The sequence below is a fragment of the Leucopleurus acutus genome (assembly GCF_964270905.1).
Source record: "Leucopleurus acutus genome assembly, chromosome: 6".
Taxonomy (NCBI): domain Eukaryota; kingdom Metazoa; phylum Chordata; class Mammalia; order Artiodactyla; family Delphinidae; genus Leucopleurus; species Leucopleurus acutus.
The window spans coordinates 25,232,872-25,258,018 of record NC_139149.1 but is presented as its reverse complement, the minus strand read 5'-3'; the positions used below and the strand labels follow the sequence as shown (position 1 = coordinate 25,258,018).

Sequence of the window (25,147 nt, the reverse complement as noted above, 5' to 3'; positions counted from 1 at the left end):
CCCCCTGCAGTGGAAGCAAGGAGTCTTAACCACTGCACCACCAGGGAAGTTCCAATATCTGCACTTTTATATTTTAACAAAATACAAATTTAACTTTATATAGATATGAAATACTACTTAAAGGCAATACAGAATTTTTCTTAGTACGGTCAGTGTTCAATGAGGCATTCTGTGCTTTGTTAAAACATGTTTTTATTACAGAGTTGAAGGTAAATGGTGACAGTTTAAGAGCACATCTAATTTTTTAAATTATATAATCATGTTTTAGGGCTTCCCTGGTGGCGCAGTGGTTGAGAGTCCGCCTGCCGATGCAGGGGACACGGGTTCATGCCCTGGTCCAGGAGGATCCCACATGCCGCAGAGAGGCTGGGCCTGTGAGCCATGGCCGCTGAGCCTGCGCGTCTGGAGCCTGTGCTGCGCAACGGGAGAGGCCACAACAATGAGAGGCCTGCATACCGCAAAAAAACACAAAAAAATTATATAATCACTTTTTATACAGAGACTAACATTTTGTAGGTGGCTTTCTGTAGGACCTGCTGACTTCTGGATTCTTATCTCTATTTATAGCTACTTATTCCACTGTACCTCATAGCCTTTTCAGAGTACTTCAAATTCATCATATCCCCTAAATCTATTCCTCTTCTCTTCTCCTTTCCTCTCTATCTCAGTTGTTTGTTTGGTCAAGAGATATTAACCATCTACTATGAGAGGTATTAGATAATGGTCAAGAGGATGGGATCCAGGCTGCCTAGGCTTAATTGTGCTTTCTGCCTTGTACTACTTGAGTGACCATAGGCAGATTACTTTATCAGGTGTCTTTGTTTCCTTATCTGTAAAATTGAGATAAAAGAAGTCATAGGCCATTATGAGGCTTAAATGACTTAATATATGTAAAACACCTGAAATAGTGCCTGGTACTTAGTAAGTGTATGTTGGATTTTGTTTGTTTGTTTTATTTTTAGTAGAATAAGTAACTTTTTCAATATATTAATCTCCGATAAATCTCATTCCTATGTACAGAAATTTCAAGTTTGTAAAGTATAATTCTTTGGTTCTATAATGGAACATTAATTAAGACAAATTACTTTTAAAACACATCACTTTCAACCAGAATAAAAAGGGTTTTGTTAATATTGTTTCTGTTGACCTGGCTGATGCTAGAGTACTGAAGTAAAACAGTGTTAAACAGGACATTTGTGGTCCTTGACATTATGAAGGCATTCTAATAGGAGGGAGTAAACAGATGAAAATAATTGCCAATCGCAGTTAAGTGCTTAAAGGAAACGAATTGATATTAAGGAAAATGTAGGAGAGTCCAGTTGGGAACTACTGCAGTATTCCAGTTGAGCACTGATGGCTTGGGGTTGGTGATGGCAATGGAACTGGAAAGAACTGAATAGATTTGAGATATATTGGGGGAATAATTAATAATAAGTGGATGTAATTTGGTGGTTAAGAAGCAGAAATCAAGAATGAACTCAGGTTGCTGGTTTGAGTAACTTGCAGGGTTGCACTGTTACTGAGAGATTTGGTCACGGAGCACACAATTTGATAGAGAAATCAAGACTTTGGTTTTGGACATTTAGGCTACAAGTGTCTATGTATGGTCAGGCCACTAGAAGTATGGTCAGGCCACTTAAGATGGTTGTTCTCTTGCTCTCTGTACGTCCCCTGCTCCATCCCTGCATGCTTCACCTACACTCAACTCACCTGACTGACCTTCCTGTGAGTATTTCCCCCAGGCCCCAGCTAGTGATTGTTCTTATCAAAGGGGCAGTGAGGGGCATGCCAATAGTGGGACTGGTTTCCTTGGTAGCTAATGCCCCCACCTGCATCAATTCCCCTATAACTGGTAATCTCCCCTAACCCCTGGGAGCGATTACTGCCACCTTGTCCTGCCCACCTTGCACTGCAGACTATTGCTCCAGGACCCTGCTTCAGACATGTAAACTCCCCCATCCATTAAACCACTGATGCCTCTGTTGCTGACTCCAGGCTCTTTCTTCGGTCTTAAAGCTGGGCAAGTGCAGACCTTGTAGGCCTGCCAGGTGCAGCCCAACACTTTGAGATTTTCAAAATGTCAGGTAGGTAATTAGATGTAGGAGTCTGAAGCTAAAGAGATTATAAATTGTACTACCTGGACTATTTGTGGTAGCCTTCGAAAAGGTTGTCCATTCTTCCAAATTTGACAAGGTAATCTTTGTAAAGTAGCAACTTGGTTAAACTCTGGAAAAGGCTCCCAATTTCTTACAGACTAAAGTCCAAACTCTTTTTAGCATGGCATATGAGAACCTCCCTGACCTGACCTGTTTTTACTTCTTTACCATTTATCACAAAGCATCTTATTTTTTAGCTATACTAAACTGCTTAGTATTTTCTGAAACTGTGGTATTGGAAATATGGCTTCTTTCTCCCTAGAATATCCTTACCTTGATTCTCCACCGGCAAACTCCATTCATCCTTCAAGTTTCAATTTAAGAGTTACATCAGATATTTAAATAAGGTGTACTATGTTCCAAGCATTTTTTCTCCTAACTGAAGCCTTCTTTGATTGCTTGCTACCTTAGAGGATTCAACACTCCCACTTATGTGTGGTATTCTTATGCATACTTCTTTCACGTGTGCTTATTGCCTTGTGTTGCAATTATTTGTTTATAACTCTTATTTTCATCTTAGGTTTAGCTGGAAGGTAGGCTACAATGACACAAATTCATCTTTGTTTACCTGGTACTCTCTGTGATACCTATTATATGCCTAGTACGTAATAGATACTCAATAATTAGTTGTTGAATGAGTGATTTTAAGAGGCAGTGTTGCATAATAGCAAAAATTCAGACTTTTACGTTACTAACTGGTGATAACTTATTTAATATCTTTGAACCTCAATTTTCTTGTCCTTAATGTGAGGATAATGATACTTATCTTTTTGAGTTGTTTTGGGAATTACAGGAGATTTCCTAAAATTTCCTAGTGTACTGCCTCACAGAAAGAGATCAGTCAATAAGTGGGAGTTGTTTTATCATTATTCTAAAAACAGTTGCCTGTAGCATGAAAGACTCTAGGGTCCTTGCCTTTTTCTTCTTTATTTTTTCCCTTTTATTTATTTATTTTTTAATCGAGGTATAGTTGTTTAACAATGTTGTGTTAGTTTCTACTGTACAGCAAAGTGGAGTTCCCTGTGCTATACAGCAGATTCTTTTTTTTAAAATTTAATTTTATTTATTTTACATACAGCACGTTCTTATTAGTTATGTTTTTTATACATATTAGTGTATATATGTCAATCCCAATCTCCCAATTCATCCCACCACTACCACCCCCACCCTGCCACTTTGCCCCTTTGGTGTCCATACGTTTGTTCTCCACATCTGTGTCTCTGTTTCTCCCTGCAAACTGGTTCATCTGTACCATTTTTCTAGGTTCCACATATATGCGTTAATATACGATATTTGTTTTTCTCTTTCTGACTTACTTCACTCTGTATGACAGTCTCTAGATCCATCCACGTCTCTACAAATGACCCAATTTCATTCCTTTCTATGACTGAGTAATATTCCATTGTATATATGTACCACATTTTCTTTATCCATTTGTCTGTCGATGGGCATTTAGGTTGCTTCCATGACCTGGCTATTGTAAACAGTGCTGCAATGAACATTGGGGTGCATGTGTCTTTTTGAATTATGGTTTTCTATGGGTATATGCCCAGTACTGGGATTGCTGGGTCATATGGTAATTCTATTTATAGTTTTTTAAAGAACCTCCATATGGTGCTCCATAGTGGCTGTGTCCATTTACAATCCTACCAACAGTGCAAGAGGGTTCCCAATTCTCCAAACCCTCTCCAGCATTTGTTGTTGGTAGATTTTCTGATGATGCCCATTCACCTGGTGTGAGGTGATACCTCATTGTAGTTTTGATTTGCATTTCTCTAATAATTAGTGATGTTGAGCAGGTTTTCATGTGCTTCTTGGCCATCTCTATGTCTTCTTTGGAGAAATGTCTATTTAGGTCTTCTGCCCATTTTAGGATTGAGTTGTTTGTTTTTTTAATATTGAGCTGCATGAGCTGTTTATATATTTTGGAGATTAATCCTTTGTCCGTTGATTCGTTTGCAAATATTTTCTCCCATTCTGAGGGCTGTCTTTTGGTCTTGTTTGTAGTTTCCTTTGCTTTGCAAAAGCTTTTAAGTTTCATTAGGTCCCATTAGTTTACTTTTGTTTTTATTTCCATTACTCTAGGAGGTGGGTCAAAAAAGGTCTTGCTGTGATTTATGTCAAAGAGTGTTCTTCCTATGTTTTTCTCTAAGAGTTTTATAGTGTCCGGTCTTACATTTAGGTCTCTAATCCAATTTTTTTTTTTTACATCTTTATTGGAGTATAATTGCTTTACAATGGTGTGTTAGTTTCTGCTTTATGACAAAGTGAATCAGTTATACATATACACATGTTCCCATATCTCTTCCCTCTTGCGTCTCCCTCCCTCCCACCCTCCCTATCCCACCCCTCCAGGCGGTCACAAAGCAGGGAGCTGATCTCCCTGTTCTATGCTGCTGCTTCCCACTAGCTATCTACCTTACGTTTGGTAGTGTATATATGTCCATGCCTCTCTCTCGCTTTGTCACAGCTTACCCTTCCCCCTCCCCATATCCTCAAGTCCATTCTCTAGTAGGTCTGTGTCTTTATTCCTGTCTTACCCCTAGGTTTTTCATGACATATTTTTTTCCTTAAATTCCATATATATGTGTTAGCATACGGTATTTGTCTTTCTCTTTCTGACTTACTTCACTCTGTATGACAGACTCTAGGTCTATCCACCTCATTACAAATAGCTCAGTTTCATTTCTTTTTATGGCTGAGTAATACTCCATTGTATATATGTGCCACATCTTCTTTATCCATTCATCTGATGATGGACATTTAAGTTGTTTCCATCTCCGGGCTTTTGTAAATAGAGCTGCAATGAACATTTTGGTACATGAGTCTTTTTGAATTATGGTTTTCTCAGGTTATATGCCCAGTAGTGGGATTGCTGGGTCATATGGTAGTTCTATTTGTAGTTTTTTAAGGAACCTCCATACTGTTCTCCATAGTGGCTGTACCAATCCACATTCCCACCAGCAGTGCAGGAGAGTTCCCTTTTCTCCACACCATCTCCAGCATTTATTGTTTATAGATTTTTTGATGATGGCCATTCTGACTGGTGTGAGATGATATCTCATTGTCGTTTTGATTTGCATTTCTCTAATAATTAATGATGTTGAGCATTCTTTCATATGTTTGTTGGCAGTCTGTATGTCTTCTTTGGAGAAATGTCTATTTAGGTCTTCTGCCCATTTTTGGATTGGGTTATTTGTTTCTTGTTATTGAGCTGCATGAGCTGCTTATAAATTTTGGAGATTAATCCTTTGTCAGTTGCTTCATTTGCAAATATTTTCTCCCATTCTGAGGGTTGTCTTTTGGTCTTGTTTATGTTTTACTTTGCTGTGCAAAAGCTTTGAAGTTTCATTAGGTCCCATTTGTTTATTTTTATTTCCATTTCTCTAGGAGGTGGGTCAAAAAGGATCTTGCTGTGATTTATGTCATAGAGGGTTCTGCCTATGTTTTCCTCTAAGAGTTTGATAGTTTCTGGCCTTACATTTAGGTCTTTAATCCATTTTGAGCTTATTTTTGTGTATGGTGTTAGGGAGTGTTCTAATTTCATTCTTTTACATGTACCTGTCCAGTTTTCCCAGCACCACTTATTGAAGAGACTGTCTTTTCTCCATCATATATCCTTGCCTACTTTGTCATAGATTAGATGACCATAGATGCATGCGTTTATCTCTGTGCTTTCTATCCTGTTCCATTGATCTATCTTTCTGTTTTTGTGCCAGTACCATATTGTTTTGCTTCCCATAGCTTTGTAGTATAGTCTGAAGTCAGGGAGCCTGATTCCTCCAGGTCCGTTTTTCTTTCTCAAGATTGCTTTGGCTATTCGGGGTCTTTTGTGTTTCCAGACAAATGTGAAATTTTTTGTTCTAGTTCTGTGAAAAATGCCAGTGGTAGTTTGATAGGGATTGCATTGAATCTGTAGATTGCTTTGGGTAGTAGAGTCATTTTCACAATGTTGATTCTTCCAATCCAAGAACATGGTATATCTCTCCATCTATTTGTATCATCTTTAATTTCTTTCATCAGTGTCTTATAATTTTCTGCATATAGGTCTTTTGTTTCCTTAGGTAGGTTTATTCCTAGATATTTTATTCTTTTTGTTGCAATGGTAAATGGGAGTGTTTTCTTGATTTCATTTTCAGATTTTTCATCATTAATGTATAGGAATGCAAGAGATTTCTGTGCATTAATTTTGTATCCTGCTACTTTACCAAATTCATTGATTAGCTCTGGTAGTTTTCTGGTAGCATTTTTAGGATTTTCTATGTATAGTATCATGTCATCTGCAGACAGTGACAGCTTTACTTCTTCTTTTCCGATTTGGATTCTTTTTATTTCTCTTTCTTCACCGATAGCTGTGGCTAAAACTTCCAAAACGATGTTGAATAATAGTGGTGAGTGGGCAACCTTGTCTTGTTCCTGATCTTAGTGGAAGTGGTTTCAGTTTTTCACCATTGAGGACGATGTTGGCTGTGGGTTTGTCATATATGGCCTTTATTATGTTGAGGAAAGTTCCCTCTATGCCTACACTCTGGAGGGTTTTTATCATAAATGGGTGTTGAATTTTGTCGAAAGCTTTTTCTGCATCTATTGAGATGATCATATGGTTTTTCTCCTTCAATTTGTTAATATGGTGTATCACATTGATTGATTTGCGTATATTGAAGAATCCGTGCATTCCTGGGATAAACCCCACTTGATCATGGTGTATCATCCTTGTAACGTGCTTTTGGATTCTGTTTGCTAATATTTTGTTGAAGATTTTTGCATCTATGTTCATCAGTGTTATTGGCCTGTAGTTTTCTTTCTTTGTGATGTCTTTGTCTCGTTTTGGTATCAGGGTGATGGTGGCCTCGTAGAATGAGTTTGGGAGTGTTCCTCCCTCTGCTATCTTTTGGAAGAGTTTGAGAAGGATAGGTGTTAGTTCTTCTCTAAGTGTTTGATAGAATTCACCTGTGAAGCCATCTGGTCCTGGGCTTTTGTTTGTTGGAAGATTTTTAATCACAATTTCAATTTCAGTGCTTGTGATTGGTCTGTTCCTATTTTCTGTTTCTTCCTGGTTCAGTCTCGGAAGGTTGTGCATTTCTAAGAATTTGTCCATTTTTTCCAGGTTGTCCATTTTATTGGCATATAGTTGCTTATAGTAATCTCTCATGATCCTTTGTATTTCTGCAGTGTCAGTTGTTACTTCTCCTTTTTCATATCTAATTCTATTGATTTGAGTCTTCTCCCTTTTTTTCTTGATGAATCTGGCTAATGGTTTATCATTTTGTTTATCTTCTCAAAGAACCAGCTTTTAGTTTTATTGAACGTTGGTATCGTTTCCTTAATTTCCTTTTCATTTATTTCTAATCTGATCTTTATGATTTTTTTCCTTCTGCTAACTTTGGGGTTTTTTTGTTCTTCTTTCTTTAATTGCTTTAGGTGTAAGTTTAGGTTGTTTGAGATGTTCCTTGTTTTTTAAGGTAGGATTGTATTGCTATAAACTTCCCTCTTAGAACTGCTTTTGCTGCATCCCATAGGTTTTGGGTCATCCTGTTTTCATTATCATTTGTTTCTAGGTATTTTTTGATTTCCTCTTTGATTTCTTCAGTGATCTCTTGGTTATTAAGTAGTGTATTGTTTAGCCTCCATGTGTTTGTATTTTTTACAGATTTTTTCCTGTAATTGATATCTAGTCTTATAGTGTTGTACTTGGAAAAGATACTTGATATGATTTCAATTTTCTTAAATTTACCCAAAGCTTTATTTGTGACCCAAGATATGATCTATCCTGGAGAATGTTTCATGAACACTCGAGAAGAATGTGTATTCTGTTATTTTTGGATGGAATGTCTTATAAATATCAATTAAGTCCATCTTGTTTAATGTATCATTTAAAGTTTGTGTTTCCTTATTTATTTTCATTTTGGATGATCTGTCCATTGGTGAAAGTGGGATGTTAAAAGTCCCCTACTATGATTGTGTTACTGTCAGTTTCCCCTTCTGTGGCTGTTGGTATTTGCCTTATGTATTGAGGTGATCCTATTTTGTGTGCATAAATATTTACAATTGTTATATCTTCTTCTTGGATTGATCCCTATATCATTATGTAGTGTCCTTTTTTGTCTCTTGTAATAGTCTTTGTTTTAAAGCCTATTTTGTCTGATGTGAGAATTGCTACTCCAGCTTTCTTTTGGTTTCCATTTGCATGGAATATCGTTTTGCACCCCCTCACTTTCAGGCTGTATGTGTCCCTAGGTCTGTGGTGGTCTCTTTTAGACAGCATATATACGGGTTTTGTTTTTCTATCCATTCAGCCAGTCAATGTCTTTTGCTTGGAGCATTTAATCCATTTACATTTAAGGTAATTATCGATATGTATGTTCCTATTACCATTTTCTTAATTGTTTTGGGTTTGTTATTGTAGGTCTTTTCCTTCTCTTGTGTTTCCTGCCTAGAGAAGTGCCTTTAGCATTTGTTGTAAAGCTGGTTTGTTGGTGCTTAATTCTCTTAGCTTTTGCTTGTCTGTAAAGATTTTAATTTCCCCATCAAATCTGAATGAGATCCTTGCTGGGTAGAGTAATCTTGATTGTAGGTTTTTCCCTTTCATCACTTTAAATATGTCCTGCCACTCCCTTCTGGCTTGCAGCGTTTCTGCTGAAAGATCAGCTGTTAACCTATGGGGATTCCCTTGTGTGTCATTTGTTGTTTTTCCCTTGCTGCTTTTAATATTTTTTCTTTGTATTTAATTTTTGATAGTTTGATTAATATGTCTTAGCGTGTTTCTCCTTGGATTTATCCTGTATGGGACTCTGTGCTTCCTGGACTTGATTAACTATTTCGTTTCCCATATTAGAAAAGTTTTCAACTATAATTTCTTCAAATATTTTCTCAGTCCGTTTCTTTTTCTCTTTTTCTTCTGGGACCCCTATAATTCAAATGTTGGTGCGTTTAATGTTGTCCCAGATGTCTCTGAGAATGTCCTCAGTTCTTTTCATTCTTTTTTCTTTATTCTGCTCTGCAGTAGTTATTTCCACTGTTTTATCTTCCAGGTCACTTACCCGTTCTTCTGCCTCAGTTATTCTGCTATTGATCCCTTCTAGAGAATGTTTAATTTCATTCATTGTTTTGTTCATCACTGTTTGTTTTCTCTTTAGTTTTTCTAGGTCCTTGTTAAACGTTTCTTGTATATTCTCCATTCTATTTCCAAGATTTTGGATCATCTTTACTATAATTATTCTGAATTCTTTTTCAGGTAGACTGCCTAATTCCTCTTCACTTGTTAGGTCTGGTGGGTTTTTTCCTTGCTCCTTCATCTGCTGTGTGTTTCTCTGTCTTCTCATTTTGCTTAACTTACTGTGTTTGGGGTTTCCTTTTTGCAGGCTGCAGGTTCATAGTTCCCGTTCTTTTTGGTGTCTGTCCCTAGTGGCTAAGGTTGGTTCAGTGGATTGTGTAGGCTTCCTGGTGGAGGGCACCAGTGCCTGTGTTCTGCTGGATGAGGCTGGACCTTGTCTTTCTGGTGGGCAGCTCCATGTGTGGTGGTGTGTTTTGGGGTGTCTGTGGCCTTATTATGATTTTAGGCAGCCTTTCTGCTAATGGATGGGGTTGTGTTCCTTTCTTGCTAGTTGTTTGACATAGGGTGTCCTGCACTGTAACTTGCTGGTTGTTGAGTGGAGCTGGATCTTGGCGTTGAGATAGAGATCTCTGGAAGATTTTCATCGCTTGATATTACGTGGAGCTGGGAGGTCTCTTGTGGACCAGTGTCCTGAATTTGGCTTTCCTACCTCAGGCACAGCCCTGACGCCTGGCTGGAGCACCAAGACCCTGTCCTCCACACGGCTGAGAATAAAAGGGAAAAAAGAAAGAAAGAAAGAGGAAGATAAAATAAAATGAAATAAAATAAAGTAAAATAAAGTTAAAATTAAAAAGAAAAAAAATGATTAAAAAATTTTTTTAAGTAATTAAAGAAAGAAAGAAAGAAGAGAGCAACCAAACCAAAAACCAAATCCACCAATGATAACAAATGCTAAAAACTATACTTAAAAAAACCCAAACAAACAAACAAAAAAGGACAGACAGAACCCAGGGCAAATGGTAGAAGCAAAGCTATACAGACAATATCACACACAGAGTCATACACATACACACTCATAAAAAGAGAAAAAGGGAAATAAATATATAGATCGTTGCTCCCAAAGTCCACCTCCTCAATTTGGGATGATTCGTTGTCTATTCAGGTATTCCACAGATGCAGGATACATCAAGTTGATTGTGGAGATTTAATCCGCTGCTTCTGAGGCTGCTGGGAGAGATTTCCCTTTCTCTTCTTTGTTCGCACAGCTCCCGGGGTTCAGCTTTAGATTTGGCCCCGCCTCTGCGTGTAGGTCGCCTGAGGTCATCTGTTCTTTGCTCAGACAGGATGGGGTTAAAGGAGCAGCTCATTCAGAGGCTCTGGCTCACTCAGGCCGGTGGGAGGGAGAGGTACGGATTTCTGGTCGAGCCTGCGTCAGCAGAGGCTGGCGTGGCGTTGCACCAGCCTGAGGCGTGCCCTGTGTTCTCCCGGGGAAGTTGTCCCTGCATCACGGGACCCTGGCGGTGGTGGGCTGCATAGGCTCCCGGGAGTGGTGGTAGAGGTGTGGATAGTGACCTGTGCTTGCAGGTGCTCCTTAGTGGCGGCTGCAGCAGCCTTAGCATCTCATGCCCATCTCTGGGGTCCGTGCTGATAGCTGCAGCTCTTGCCCATCTCTGGAGCTCCTTTAAGCAGCGCTCTTAATCCCCTCTCCTCGCACACCAGGAAACAAAGAGGCAGGAAGAAGTCTCTTGCCTCTTCGGCAGTTCCAAACCTTTTCCCGGACTCCCTCCCGGGTAGCTCTGGTGCACTGGCCCCCTTCAGGCTGTGTTCATGTAGCCAAGCTCAGTCTTCTCCCTGGGATCTGACCTCTGAAGCCCGAGCCTCAGCTCCCAGCCCCCGCCCGCCCTGGCGGGTGAGCAGACAAGCCTCTTGGGTTGGTGAGTGCTGGTCAGCACTGATCCTCTGTGTGGGAATCACTCCGCTTTGCCCTCCGCACCCCTGTTGCTGCGCTCTCCTCCATGGCTCCGAAGCTTCCCCCCTCCACCCTCCCGCAGTCTCCGCCCACGAAGGGGCTTCCTAGTGTGTGGAAACCTTTCCTCCTTCACAGCTCCCTCCCATTGGTGCAGGTTCCTTCCCTATTCTTTTGTCTCTGTTTTTTCTTTTTTCTTTTGCTCTACCCAGGTACGTGGGGAGTTTCTTGCCTTTTGGGAGGTCTGAGGTCTATATCAGTGTTCAGTAGGTGTTCTGTAGGAGTTGTTCCACAGTAGATATATTTCTGACGTATTTTGGGGGAGGAAGGTGATCTCCAAGCCTTACTCTTCCGCCATCTTGAAACTCCCTCTGTTGGAAGATGTTTAATCACAGTTTGAATTTCATTACTTGTGATTGGTCTGTTCATATTTTCTACTTCCTCCTGGTTCAGTCTTGGAAGGTTATACCTTTTTAAGAATTTGTCCATTTCTTCCAGGTTCTCCATTTTATTGGCATAGAGTTGCTTGTCTTATATGATGCTTTGTATTTCTGCGGTCTCTGTTGTAACTTCTCCTTTTTCATTTCTAGTTTTATTGTTTTGAGTCCTATCCCTCTTTTTCTTGATGAGTCTGGCTAAAGGTTTATCAATTTTGTTTATCTTCTCAAAGAACCAGCTTTTAGTTTTATTTATCTTTGCTATTGGTTTTTTTGTTTCTATTTCATTTATTTCTGCTCTGATCTTTATGATTTCTTTCCTTCTACTAACTTTGGGTTTTGTTTGTTCTTCTTTCTCTAGTTCCTTTAGGTGTAAGTTTATATTATTTGTTTGAGATTTTTATTGTTTCTTGAGGTAGCCTTTCATTGCTATAAACTTCCCTCTTACAACTGCTTTTGCTGCATCCCATAGTTTTTGGATCATCGCGTTTTCATCGTAATTTGTCTCTAGGTATTTTTTGATTTCCTCTTTCATTTCTTCAGTGATCTCTTGGTTATTTAGTAACGTATTGTTTAGCCTCCATGTGTTTGTGTTTTTTTCCGTCTTTTTCCATCTTTTTGATTTCTAATCTCATAGTGTTGTGGTTGGAAAAGATTCTTGACATAATTTCAGTTTTCTTAAATTTACCAAGGCTTGATTTGTGACCCAAGATGTGATCTATCCTGGAGAATGTTCCGTGTTCACTTGAGACATGTATGTTCCTATTACCATTTTCTTGTTATTGGTTTGTTATTGTAGGTCCTTTTCTTCTTTTGTGTTTCCCACTTAGAGAAGTTCTTTTATCATTTTTCGTAGAGCTGGTTTGGTGGTGCTGAATTCTCTTAGCTTTTGATCGTCTGTAAAGCTTTTGATTTCTCCATCGAATCTGAATGAGATCCTTGCTGGGTAGAGTAATCTTGGTTGTAGGTTCTTCCCTTTCATCACTTTAAATATATCATGCCACTCCCTTCTGGCTTGTTGAGTTTCTGCTGAGTAATCAGTTGTTACCTTATGGGAGTCCCCTTGTATGTTGTCATTTTTCCCTTGTTGCTTTCAGTAATTTTTCTTTGTCTTTAATTTTTGTCAGTTTGATTACTGTGTGTCTCGGTGTGTTTCTCCTTGGGTTTATCCTGCCTGGGACTCTCTGCACTTCTTGGACCTGGGTGGCTATTTCCTTTCCCATGTTAGGGAAGTTTTCGACTATAATCTGTTCCCATATTTTCTCTGGTCCTTTCTCTCTCTCTCTTCTTCTGGGACCCCTATAATGCGAATGTTTTTGCATTTAATGTTGTCCCAGAGGTCTCTTAGGCTGTCTTCATTTCTTTTCATTCTTTTTCCATTATTCTGTTACGCAACAGTGAATTCCACCATTCTGTCTTCCAGGTCACTTATCTGTTCTTCTGCCTCAGTTATTCTGCTATTGATTCCTTCTAGTGTAGTTTTCATTTCAGTTATTTTATTGTTCATCTCTGTTTGTTTGTTCTTTAATTCTTCTAGGTGTTTGTTCTTTAATCCTTCTAGGTCTTTGTTAAACATTTCTAGCATCTTCTCGATCTTTGCCTCCATTCTTTGTCTGAGGTCCTGGATCATCTTCACTATCGTTATTCTGAACTCTTTCTGGAAGGTTGCCTATCTCTATTTCATTTAGTTGTTTTTCAATGGTTTTATCTTGTTCCTTCATCTGGTACAAAGTCCCCTGCCTGTTTATTTTGTCTGTCTTTCTGTGAATGTGGTTTTCCTTCCACAGGCTGCAGAGTTGTAGTTTTTCTTGCTTCTGTTGTCTGCCCTCTCCAGCAGGTTCTTATTAGTTATCTATTTTTTACATATTAGTGTATATATGTCAATCCCAGTCTCCCAATTCATTCCAACCCCACCTGCCTGTCCTTGCTTTTAAAATAATTAGACAATAGATATGGCAGTTTTTTTAAAGCCACATTAGTGATTTCTAAAACATTATATAATTTTATAGTTTACTGAAATTGATCTTTTATCGTTTTAGAATATTTAATTTTAGTAACAAAATGTGATTTTAATTTATCAAATTTAGTTTGTAGCTTACTGACTGACATTCCATAAATGTAGCTATATCAGATAAAACATGTAAGCTGAATGTATACTGTTATGTAAGCATGAAGTATGTTTAGATATGAAATTTACAAGTCCTGATCAAATCTGAATAGTTTGTAAGACTGAGTATATGATTTTGTGTGTAATCACTGAAGATATTTGAGTAGGTAAGAGTCATCTTCATTGACTACCTCTTTAAGCTCATAATCAAACTGTTGTTGTTGTTAGTCTGTGTGTAACTGAGCAGGACCCTATGGAGCCTTCCTGGGACAGACCGCTCCCCCATATCCTCTCCTTTAGCTCCTCTATGAAGTATCTATATAATAGTATCTGATACATGTTTCCTGAGCAAATGTAAGAAACTAACTACTTGATGACCATGAGTACATAGCCCCAGGCCTATAGGTGCCTAAGGATTGATAATGTTAACCCCTGTGACACGGCCCTTTTACTTCACCGTCAACCAATCAGAGAATTGTACATGAGCTGATCACATGCCCTGGGATGCCCCTCTGTCAGTGTGCCTTTAAAAATGCTTTGCTTAAACCCATGGGGATTTCAGGTGTTTTGAGCATTAGTTGCCCTGGACTACTTGCTTGATGTCCTACAGTAAATGCCATGCTTTCCTTCATCACAACCTGGTGTCAGTATATTGGCTTTACTGCATGTGGACCCAAGTTTGGTTCGGTTACTTGTGGTTTTTGGATCCATGTAGAGGTGTCCAGTAGACCTCCATATTCACCATTTGTGGGAACTAGCAATTTATTCAAGCTAAATTTGTATTTCCAATAAGGAATTTGGAATTACTTGTGTTAATACTTGGTTACCTCTGTACTTACTTAACTTGGGAAAGGTATTTACTGGGGTTACTAGATTCTAGTCCTCCTCCCTCACCTCTGAACAGCTGCTTCCTATTATCAGTGGATGGAAGAAGAGAAGGAGTGAGTAATCAAATCTTTTGTCATAGGTCACCCAAGATTTAAGATATTTTATTTTTACAACATTTACTTGTGTCCATGTAGCTAAGTTGCCATAGTAATTAGGATCATTTCCACTAACAATTTTTGTTTGACTAGGATGAATTTATAAAACTGAATTATTTATATTAACTGAAATTGTTTTTTGGGGGGTTTTTTTTTGTTTTTTTTTTGCGGTACACGGGCGTCTCACTGTTGTGGCCTCTCCCGTTGCGGAGCACAGGCTCCGGACGCGCAGACTCAGCGGCCATGGCTCACCGGCCCAGCTGCTCCGTGGCATATGGGATCTTCCCGGAGCGGGGCGCGAACCCGTGTACCCTGCATCGGCAGGCGGACTCTCAACCACCACGCCACCAGGGAAGCCCTGAAATTGTTTTTAAGTTGAACAGAAGATTTGATTGTTACTATGTATTAGGAAGAATTTTCCATAGTAGGCCTCGTTTCTAGCTTAGAACTTTCTATGGTATTCTAATACCCTAATATCCTAATGTGGGGCCTTCATCCATATACAATAAACTACCCTGTCTAATCTTAATCACTTTTCAAACTGTGTCCCCATTTTCCCTGCTATAACTTGAACTTGGCTTACAGTCTTTCTGTCTACCTACATTCTGACTTCTACATTCGAATGTAGAGGTACATCGAATGATGTAGGTTGCTGATGCAACATGTCAGTTTCTTAGTTCCTCGACTGCCATACCTCCTGTCAACTTTATTTCCACACTGGTTCAGCCATGTACTCCAGTGGTCCCACCTTATACTTTTTCATCTCTAGGAACTATTCTACCTTTAGACTGTCTAATCATGGTCCCCGTCCTTTGAAGTTTTAATATAACGAATAATATTGGGTGTATAGTGCCAGGTACTGCTCTAGGTGCATGGAATACACTAGGAAACAAAACAGACAGAAATGTCTGCTCTTACGAAACTTATGCCTTAGTGGGGAGAGACAGACAATAAACAAAACCCATAATAAATATGTAATTTTATAGTTTTTACAAGTTGATGAATGTTATCAAGAAAGAAAAAGTAGAGCAGGGGAGATATAAAAGGGAGTTCAATTTTTTTCTGTTTTTTTGTTTTACAAATTTTTAACTTTTATTCTCAAACAACTTAAGACTTATTAGAAGGTCCCAAGAATTGTGCAAAGGACTCCCATATGTCGTCGACCCAGAATCAAATGTTGTTAATATTTTGCCACATTTACTTGAAAATTTTCTCCCAAAAATATGTAACACTTTATGAATTTGTGTGTCATCCTTGTGCAGGGGCCATGCTAATGTCCTCTGTATTGTTCTAATGTTAGTGTATGTGCTGCCCAAGCAAGCACGAGAGTTGCGATTTTAAATAAGGTGGTCAAGTTAAGTGTTCATTGAGAAATTGATACTTCAGGAAAGACTAGAAGGAAGAAAGGGAAGTAGCCATGCAGATATGGGGGCAGTGCGGGAGCAGGGAGAGTGGTTTAGGTAGATGGACCAGCTAGTATGGAGTTTGACAGAAAGGAAAAAGTGAGGTAGAGAGGTAATAGGAATAGGGTAATAGGTGATTGGCAGATTGTAGAAGGGCTTATAAACCATTAATAGAGCTTTTCCCCAGTATAATCAGGAGCCACTGAGGACTTCTGAGAAGTGATATGATCAGACTTACTTTTTTAACTAGAAGGTAGAGGTGGAGGTGGTAGGGAATGGTGAGATTCTGGGTTTATTTTGAAGGTAGAGCCAACAGGAGATGCTGATGGATTAGATGTGCAGCATAAGACGAACAGTGAAGTCAAGGAGTTGGTGTGAGCCACTGGAAGGATAGGAGGGGGAAGGCCCTGGATGGAATATAGTTTGAGAGAAAGATCTGGAGTTCATTTTGGTCATATTAAGTTTGAGAGGCCCATTAGTCTGCTAGGTAGGTATGTCTGTTTAAATATACGAACAAATCTGAAGTTCAGGAGAGGTGTGATCTCCATATATAAATGTGGGAGTCATTGGCATAGAGGTAGTATTTAAAAGCCATGAAACTAATGAGATCTCTAAAGGACAGATCAGAGGATACTAAAACCTGAGCCCTGGTACACTCTAAGAGGACAGGGAGATGAGGAAGAACCAGGGAAAGTTTAGACTGAGGAGGAATGATGTAGGATAAAATCCATGAGGATGCGGTGTTCTAGAATCTAAGTGAAAAAAAAGTAATTTAATGAGGAGGGAATGATTTCCTGGTAGGTCCAGTAAGATGAAGACTGAGAATTCCTTCCTGTTGTCTTCCTTTTACTTCCAATTCAGGGCATTTGTATGTTAAGAAGCCTTCCAAACCCCCAAATTTGAAAACTGAGTTCCTCTTATATGTTCCCTCAACACCTAGTATCAATACATTTTCTATAGTATTTCTTCAAAATTGCATCTGTTTTCTATGTTATTATATATCCAGAGCCTAGTGCAATGTCTGTATCATGTAAACACTCAAATATATTTTTGTTGAATACATGAAAGAATGAAATTCATTAAATGGTTATTTTTTAACTGTAATTCTTTACAGGGCAAATATTCTGACTTTTTAAAACAATTTTTTAAAATTTATATTTGGCTGTGTTGGGTGTTCGTTGCTGTGCGGGGGCATTCTCTACTTGTGGCAATTGGGGGCTACTCTTGGTTGCGGTGTGCGGGCTTCTCATTGCAGTGGCTACTCTTGTTGCAGAGCCCAGGCTCTAGGTGTGTGGGCTTCCATAATTGTGGCGCCCAGGCTTCAGTAGTTGTGGCTTGCAGACTCTAGAGCGCAGGCTCAGTAGTTGTGGTGCTCGGGCTTAGTTGCTCTGTGGCATGTGGGATCTTCCGGATCAGGGCTTGAACCTGTGTCCCCTGCATTGGCAGGCGTATTTCCAACCCCTGCACCACCAGGGAAGTCCTCTGACTATTTAAAATAGATATTTTCACTGGGATTTAGTCCTGAAGCAGAGATGGAGCATTCTTGTGTTAAAAGGGGAGCAAAGACCCAGTTAGATGTCTTACCTCTGCCACTAGCTACGTGATCTTCTTGGAGTTTTATCTCTTTGGTCCTCATTTTCGAAAACTTTTAAATTCATTGGTATGGGTTAAGCCAGTGTGTTGCTTTTTCCATTTTTTAAAATTAAAGTTTTAATTTTGAGATCATTGTATATTCATATGCTGTTGTGAGAAATAATGCAAAGAAATAATGCAGGTACAATCCTGGGTACCCTTCACCTAGTTTCCCCCAATGGTAATGTCTTGTAAAACGATAACACAATATCACCACCAGAATATTTGACACCATCAAGATAGAGAAAATTTCCATCCCACAGGGATCCCTCATGTTGCCTTTTTAGAGTCACAACCTCTTCTCTCCTTCCCTACCTTAACCCCTGGCAACTACTAATCTTTTCAACAATTTTGTCATTTCAAGAATATTATATAGGGCTTCCCTAGTGGCGCAGTGGTTGAGAGTCCGCCTGCCAATGCAGGGGACACGGGTTCGTGCCCCGGTCCGGGACGATCCCACATGCCACGGAGCAGCTGGGCCCGTGAGCCATGGCCGCTGAGCCTGCGCGTCCAGAGCCTGTGCTCCACAGCGGGAGAGGCCACAACAGTGAGAGGCTGGCGTACCACAAAAAAAAAAAACAATAACAGAATTATCTCCTCAAAGTACATAATTTCCCTGACCAGCCATTTGCTTATTTCCAAAATAAACTTCTTGGTAGTATATTTTAACAATATTTGATTCTCCTCAACACAGTTCCACTGTTTACTTAAAAATGCATCAGTAAATTCCTATTGAATTTACCTTGTTCCCAGTAGATTACACAAATGCCATCCTTAGCTTAAAATCTTAAAAGATTGAGAAAACATTTCTTTATTCTCTTGTCAAGTGTTGCTTATCAGGATAACTGCTTAGAAAATGAGTTCTCCTAAATTTGCTTTCGCTAAATCTCCTTAGCTAATAGTTGTTGTGTTGATAATTTTAGTAACATGATATTAAGAGTTATATATTGCTGGTTCTATCTTAATGCCCTCCCAACCTTACTAAAAGTAAACTAGTATGTATAGATTGAATAAAACCTTTTTTGCTGAATTTCTAACCTAAATCCTCTACAGTTTTCATGATTAGAAAGATGTTTATTATAACTGTTAGTTTCTTGATAATTTAGAAAGAAGATTAAGCCTGAGTCTTCTATTCTTTTTTTTTTTTTTTTTTTTTTTGCGGTACCCGGGCTTCTCACTGTTGTGGCCCCTCCCATTGTGGAGCACAGGCTCCGGACGCGCAGGCCCAGCGGCCGTGGCTCACGGGCCCAGCCGCTCCGCGGCACGTGGGATCCCCCCAGTCCGGGGCACGAACCCGCGTCCCCTGCATCCGCAGGCGGACTCTCAACCACTGCGCCACCAGGGAAGCCCTGAGTCTTCTACTATTAATGTAATGTTGGTTACAGCTGACCTTTTGCAGCACATGAACGTGTATGACTGATCTACATACGTATTTTTCATTATAAGTTTTGTACTTTAGAAAGATAGTATAAATGGGAAAGCGCTTTTTACAAATGTCTTTATTTTGAGTATTAACTAAAACATTCCTTTTCTATTAATTAGATTGTACCAGTACATATTTTTAAATCCTTTATGTATTCAAGTACCTATTTGAATTATCAGTGAGCCAGTCACACCATAATTTTAGTTTAATTGAAATTTTTTCTAAACATTTCTGTTCTGTTTTAGACATCTTCCATCTTCATATTTAAATAATTATTTTTTCTCTTATTTGTTACTCTATTAAAACATTTTTTTATTAAGATGGCTTTAGTTTCATTGTTTATTTTTACTAATATAGGATCTGATTCAGTCCTCATAAAATAAATCATATAAGTTGCAATGTGACCTCAACATAGCAGATATTTTTTTTCTTGGAGTATTTTTAAAATTTTTTTACAACTTAAAAAAAGCAAAGATAATAGGTAGTAGAATCATATTTGTATATTTTTCTTAGCTTCTTGCCAGTGTTCCTCACTAAAATTTGATATCCCTTATCCTGCTCACTCTGAAGGGCTTCTGGAAAGTTGACATGGCTCTTTCTAATGCTACTACCCTTAACAGGATAAATTTCACTTAATCCCAACTCCTCTGAATTTTGACTTTCTAGATTGAAGTCTGGAATGGGTATATCTGATTAGCAAAATCAGTAGCTATAAGGAAGGCTGGGAAAGCAAGAATCTGGTATTTCCAGCTTTATTATCGGAAGGTGATAATCTGACTTCCACTCATATTTGTAATGTAAGGAAATTTCTAAACATAACAGGGGTCCCAGATGTTGGGTGGCTGCAAAAAATGATATAAGTTTACTATCTCAAGGTGGCTCCCAGTATATGTATTCACTCTTGTGCTCTACCTAGAGTTCCAGACTCATGTTTTTTCAAGTCTATTTGGCATATCCACTTCATATCTTACAGTCATCTCAAACTACATATATTGCTAAAGGATTTGTTGATTTTTTTTCTCCCCATCCATTTGTTCGTTAGCCTTTAAGCTCTCAGTAAATTGCACAACTCCATCATGCTAAATATATCAATACATCTTGATTTCACATTTCCCTTATTCTCCACATGTACTCCATCAGCAAGTCCTGTTTGCTTTACCTCTGAGACATTTCCCAAATCCAGTTCCACTGCTAAAGATGATTTTTGCCATGTCTTTTGCAGCATGATAATAGGTTTCTTGCTTTCATGCTTTCCCCCTTCTGAACATTCTCTATTCTCTCTCTCTTTTAAAAAATTTTTTGGCCACACTGCACAGCTTGCAGGATCTTAGTTCCCCGACCAAGGATCAAACCTGTGCCCCCTGCATTGGAAGCACAGAGTCCTAATCACTGGACTGCCAGGGAACTTCCCCCATTCTCTGTTCTTTACTCAGAGTTTTATCATTGCTATTGAGAAGGTGCTAGGGATGCTGACTCATTGGTGCTTATGAGGACCTTATCAGACAAGTGTGAGTCATAAATCATCTCTTAAATCCAGTTGCCATTGAGGCGGTGGGGGCTTTGTGGACTGGCAAAGTCCTATAGGAACATTTTCCCATGCCTTTCTATTGATAGCTTTGTCCTCCTCTTGTAGTTTTTGAAATGTAAGTCAGATTGTGTCACTTCCCTTCTTAAAACTTTCCAGTAACTGCTATCCAGTACGACTTTCAGTGAAGAATGAAATGTTCTATGTTCTATGTGTGCACCGTTCAGTATGAGAGCCACTAGCCATATGTGCCTATTGAGCACTTGAAACATGGTTGATGGAGGAACTGAGGAACTGAATTTTTAATTTAGTTAAATTTAAATAGCTACATCTGCCTAATAGTGTATTTGACAGCACCTCTCCTTTGGCTTCCCTTCATTCTTAAAGTGGAATCCAAAGTCCTTATCAAGGACTTCTATGATCTGACTCTTGGTTATCTCAGTAACTTCATCTCGTATCATTCTCTTCGTTGGTCTAACCACATTGGCCTCTTCTCTGTTTCTAGAAAACACTAAGCCTTTTCTCAACTCAGGGTCTTTTTACTTATGCTGTTTGCCTGGAGTGCTCTTCTATCAACTTTGAACCTGACTGGTTCTTTCATATCCTTTAGACTGTAGACCAAGACCAAGTATCACCTAAGAGTGGCCTTACCTTGTCATCCTGCCTAAAGTGGCCATTACCCTCTTAAGTTTCTTCATAATACTTGTACTATACTGTAATTAATCTTGTTTATTTATTTGTTTATTTTCATCTCCCCCTCAAGAATGTTAGTTCTGTGGGGGTGTGATCCTTTGTTCTCTAGATCGTGGCGTGTAGTACTTATTTGTTATTAATAAATACTTGTTGAATTCTTGAGATTCTTAAACATTGTACACAGAGGTTTATTACTTTTTTGGGGGAGAGGGAGGCTAAAGTTTTATAAGTCTGCAAATAATTGAGAATTAAAGCAAATTTGTTTTAAAAATGAGATTATATATAAACAGACGAATGGTTCAATCTAAATACGAAGTGTTATTATTAGAGAAGCTTTATAGTTCAGTGATTTAATAGGACTTTTCTTCTTACAGCGTTCTAAGAATTAACTGATATATGAAATTTTTATGTGGTGGAAAATTAAAATTTAACTGTGGAAAGCCACTGGTGAGGAAAGTGCTAATCAGGCAGAGTTGTTTCTTTTTGAATTTTATTTTTCTTTTTGAATTTTATTTTCTTTTTTTTAATATAGCAGGTTCCTATTAGTTATCTATTTTATACATATATATAAATGTATATACATTTATATATGTATATACATATATAAATGTATATGTATATACATTTATACATGTATATATGTCAATCAGGCAGAGTTTATACTGTGGATTCAAGTGATTAAAGAATTCATTTTAATATTTAAAAATCAATCTCATTCAATAATATTAAGTTAATTTAATTATAAATTTGGAGTTGATGCCTTTGTGCTTAAAAAAATTTTTTTAATGCAATTTAACCTCATTCTTAGAAAATCTAGTATAATATGAAAATGAACACCTATTCAAGGATTAATTATAAAAGGATTCATCTTTCTGTAACAAATTCATCCCTATTTTAAAAATTATTTAGTTTGTAAAAATCTAGTTGGTTTATAACTTTTTAATAATACATTTATTGCTTAAAACGGGTATGGCTACATCATGGCTCAATTAGAAATACAAATGAAGTAGAGTATGCTGGTTTTTAGTGCATTAAGTAATTGCTTTTGGACTCAGTGCTTTGAATTTTCTTAATAGCTTATTCTGGGAACATGATTTAACCAATTTATATCTAGTATGTCAAGGCTATTGATAAGTGCTTTCATATTATTATTTATGTTTAATTCTCTAATACACTTAGTAATATCTATTTCCCCCACCCCTCCCTCTTGTGATTTTTTTTGTTTTTAGGATCATCATGCCCAGAGGTCATGACATAAAAAAGTCTCTTACACCTCAGATTTCTTATTTGACAAGTGAATCTTATAAACAGCTGGATTTTTTGCCTGACAAACTAAGAGCAAAGCTGCTTCCCTTCCAGAAAGATGGCATCACTTTTGCCTTGAGAAGAGACGGCAGGTAAAGTACTTTTTTCAAGACATGCTAAAATGCTAAATCCCTGGCAAGTGAATAAAAAAACAAAGCTTTGTTAAAAAGTATCTTTTTGTGTATACGTAGTCTTCCCCGTTAATTTTTTTTTTTTTTTTACTGGATCATGAAATAATAATTTCAGGATATATTTTATTTTGCCTTCATTCTTGAATGATACTTCAGTTGGCAATACAGCTCTACTTTAATAGCCTTTTTTTTCTTAGCACCCTGAACACTGTATTCTGCTGTCTTCTGGCTTCCATAGGTGCCATTAAAAAGTGTGCTCTCGGGCTTCCCTGGTGGCGCAGTGGTTGAGAGTCCGTCTGCCAATGCAGGGGACACGGGTTCGTTCCCCGGTCCAGGAAGATCCCACATGCCGCGGAGCGGCTGGGCCCGTGGGCCATGGCCGCTGAGCCTGCGCGTCCGGAGCCTGTGCTCCACAACAGGAGAGGCCACAACAGTGAGAGGCCCATGTACCGAAAAAAAAAAAAAGTGTGCTCTCGAGTCTCAAAATATTATCCTACAGGTGACTTATTGATTACAAAGAGAAAAATTACACTTAAAATGGTCAAGGTTGGTATCTCCGATAATGGTACAGATACTGGCATAATGTGGTACACAGGAGGTCTATAACTTTCTTTTTTTTTAAGTTATTTAATTTATTTATTTTTGGCTGTATTGGGTCTTCGTTGCTGCACACGGGCTTTCTCTAGTTGCAGTGAGCAGTGCACGTGCCTCTCATTGCGGTGGCTTTTCTTGTTGCGGAGCACAGGCTCTAGGCATGTGGGCTTAAGTACTTATGTCATGCAGCCTCAGTAGTTGTGGTTCGAGGGCTGTAAAGCACAGGCTCAGTAGTTGTGACTCATGGGCCTAGCTGCTACATGGCAAGAGGGATCCTTCCGGACCAGGGATTGAACCCGTGTCCCCTGCATTGGCAGGTGGACTCTCAACCACTGCACCACCAGGCAAGTCCCAGTGTATAACATTCTTACGTGGTGTTCTTCCCAGAAATATTTGACCTGATAATCCTGAGGAAACAGTCAAACCAGTTCAGTATGTGGGACATTTTTTCAGGACAACTGACCTGATCTCTTCAAATGATTAAATGTCATGGAGAACCAAGGGAAGTGGTGGGAATGTTCTAAATTGAGAAGCAACCTAAGAGCTAGAACAACTGAAAGTAATGCATAAACCTTGATTAGATCCTGAATAAGTAAAAAGAAAAGCTTTAAAGGTCACTTTTGGGTTAACTGGGAAAACTTCATCTGGACTCTATTAGAGTGCTGTTATTGAATTAATGTTGATTACCTTAGATGTGGGAATGGTGATATAGTTGAGTATAAGAATGTTCTTTTTCCTGGGAAATGCATGATAAAGAATTTGGGGATGAAGAATCCTGCTATTGGGCTTCCCTGGTAGCGCAGTGGTTGAGAGTCCGCCTGCCGATGCAGGGGACATGGGTTCGTGCCCCGGTCCGGGAAGATCCCACATGCCGTGGAGTGGCTGGGCCCGTGAGCCACGGCCGCTGAGCCTGCGCGTCTGGAGCCTGTGTCCCGCAACGGGAGAGGCCACAACAGTGAGAGGCCCGTGTACCGCAAAAAAAAAAAAAAGAATCCTGCTATCTATAGCCTATTTTCTACATTTTCCCAAAAGGGAAAGGCATGTATATGTTTAGAGAAACTTTGAGGAGGTCAGCCAAAATATTAACAGTGTGAACACTTGAGTGGTATAAATGTGTTCATTGTATTATTCTTTTTGACTTTTATGTGAGTTTGAAAATTTTCAAAAAAAAAAAAGAATCAGTCTAATTTTCATTTCTTTGTAAACTATCTCTTATCTGTATCTGATTTTAAGATTTTCTCTTTGTCTTTAGAGTTCTGCAATTTTGCTATAATTTATTCTATATGGTTTTCTTTTTTTTTTTTTTTGTACGCTGGCCTCTCACTGTTGTGGCCACTTCCATTGCGGAGCACAGGCTCCAGATGCGCAGGCTCAGTGGCCATGGCTCACGGGCCCAGCCGCTCGGTGGCACGTGGGATCTTCCTGGACTGGGGCACGAACCCGTGTCCCCTGCATCGGCAGGCGGACTCTCAACCACTGCGCCACCAGGGAAGCCCGGTTTTCTTTTTATTTATCCTCCTTGAGATTATTGTATGTTTTTAATCTGAGATTTGTGCCATGTTGATTCTGGGAAATTCTCACTCTTCAAATATTGATTATTACCCATTCTCTTTATTTTCTTCTTCTGCTACTCCAATTAGACTTATACTTGTCCATTTCACTTTATCCTATGCTTCCATTAATGTCTCATATTTTCTATGTCTATCTGGGCTACATTATGGCTGTTTTGTTGTTGTTG

General features: G+C 38.8%; 1 protein-coding gene across 1 annotated transcript in view; it reads left to right on the top strand.

The window, feature by feature from the left end:
- The window catches only part of ZRANB3 (zinc finger RANBP2-type containing 3), a 268,716-nt gene that overhangs the window by 5,228 nt on the left and 238,341 nt on the right, over positions 1-25,147 (top strand). Inside the window, exon 2 of the mRNA XM_082840638.1 lies at positions 22,609-22,776. Within this exon, the coding sequence (XP_082696764.1) occupies positions 22,616-22,776 (161 nt within the window). The 5' untranslated portion in view covers positions 22,609-22,615. The remainder of the gene's footprint in view (positions 1-22,608; positions 22,777-25,147) is intronic.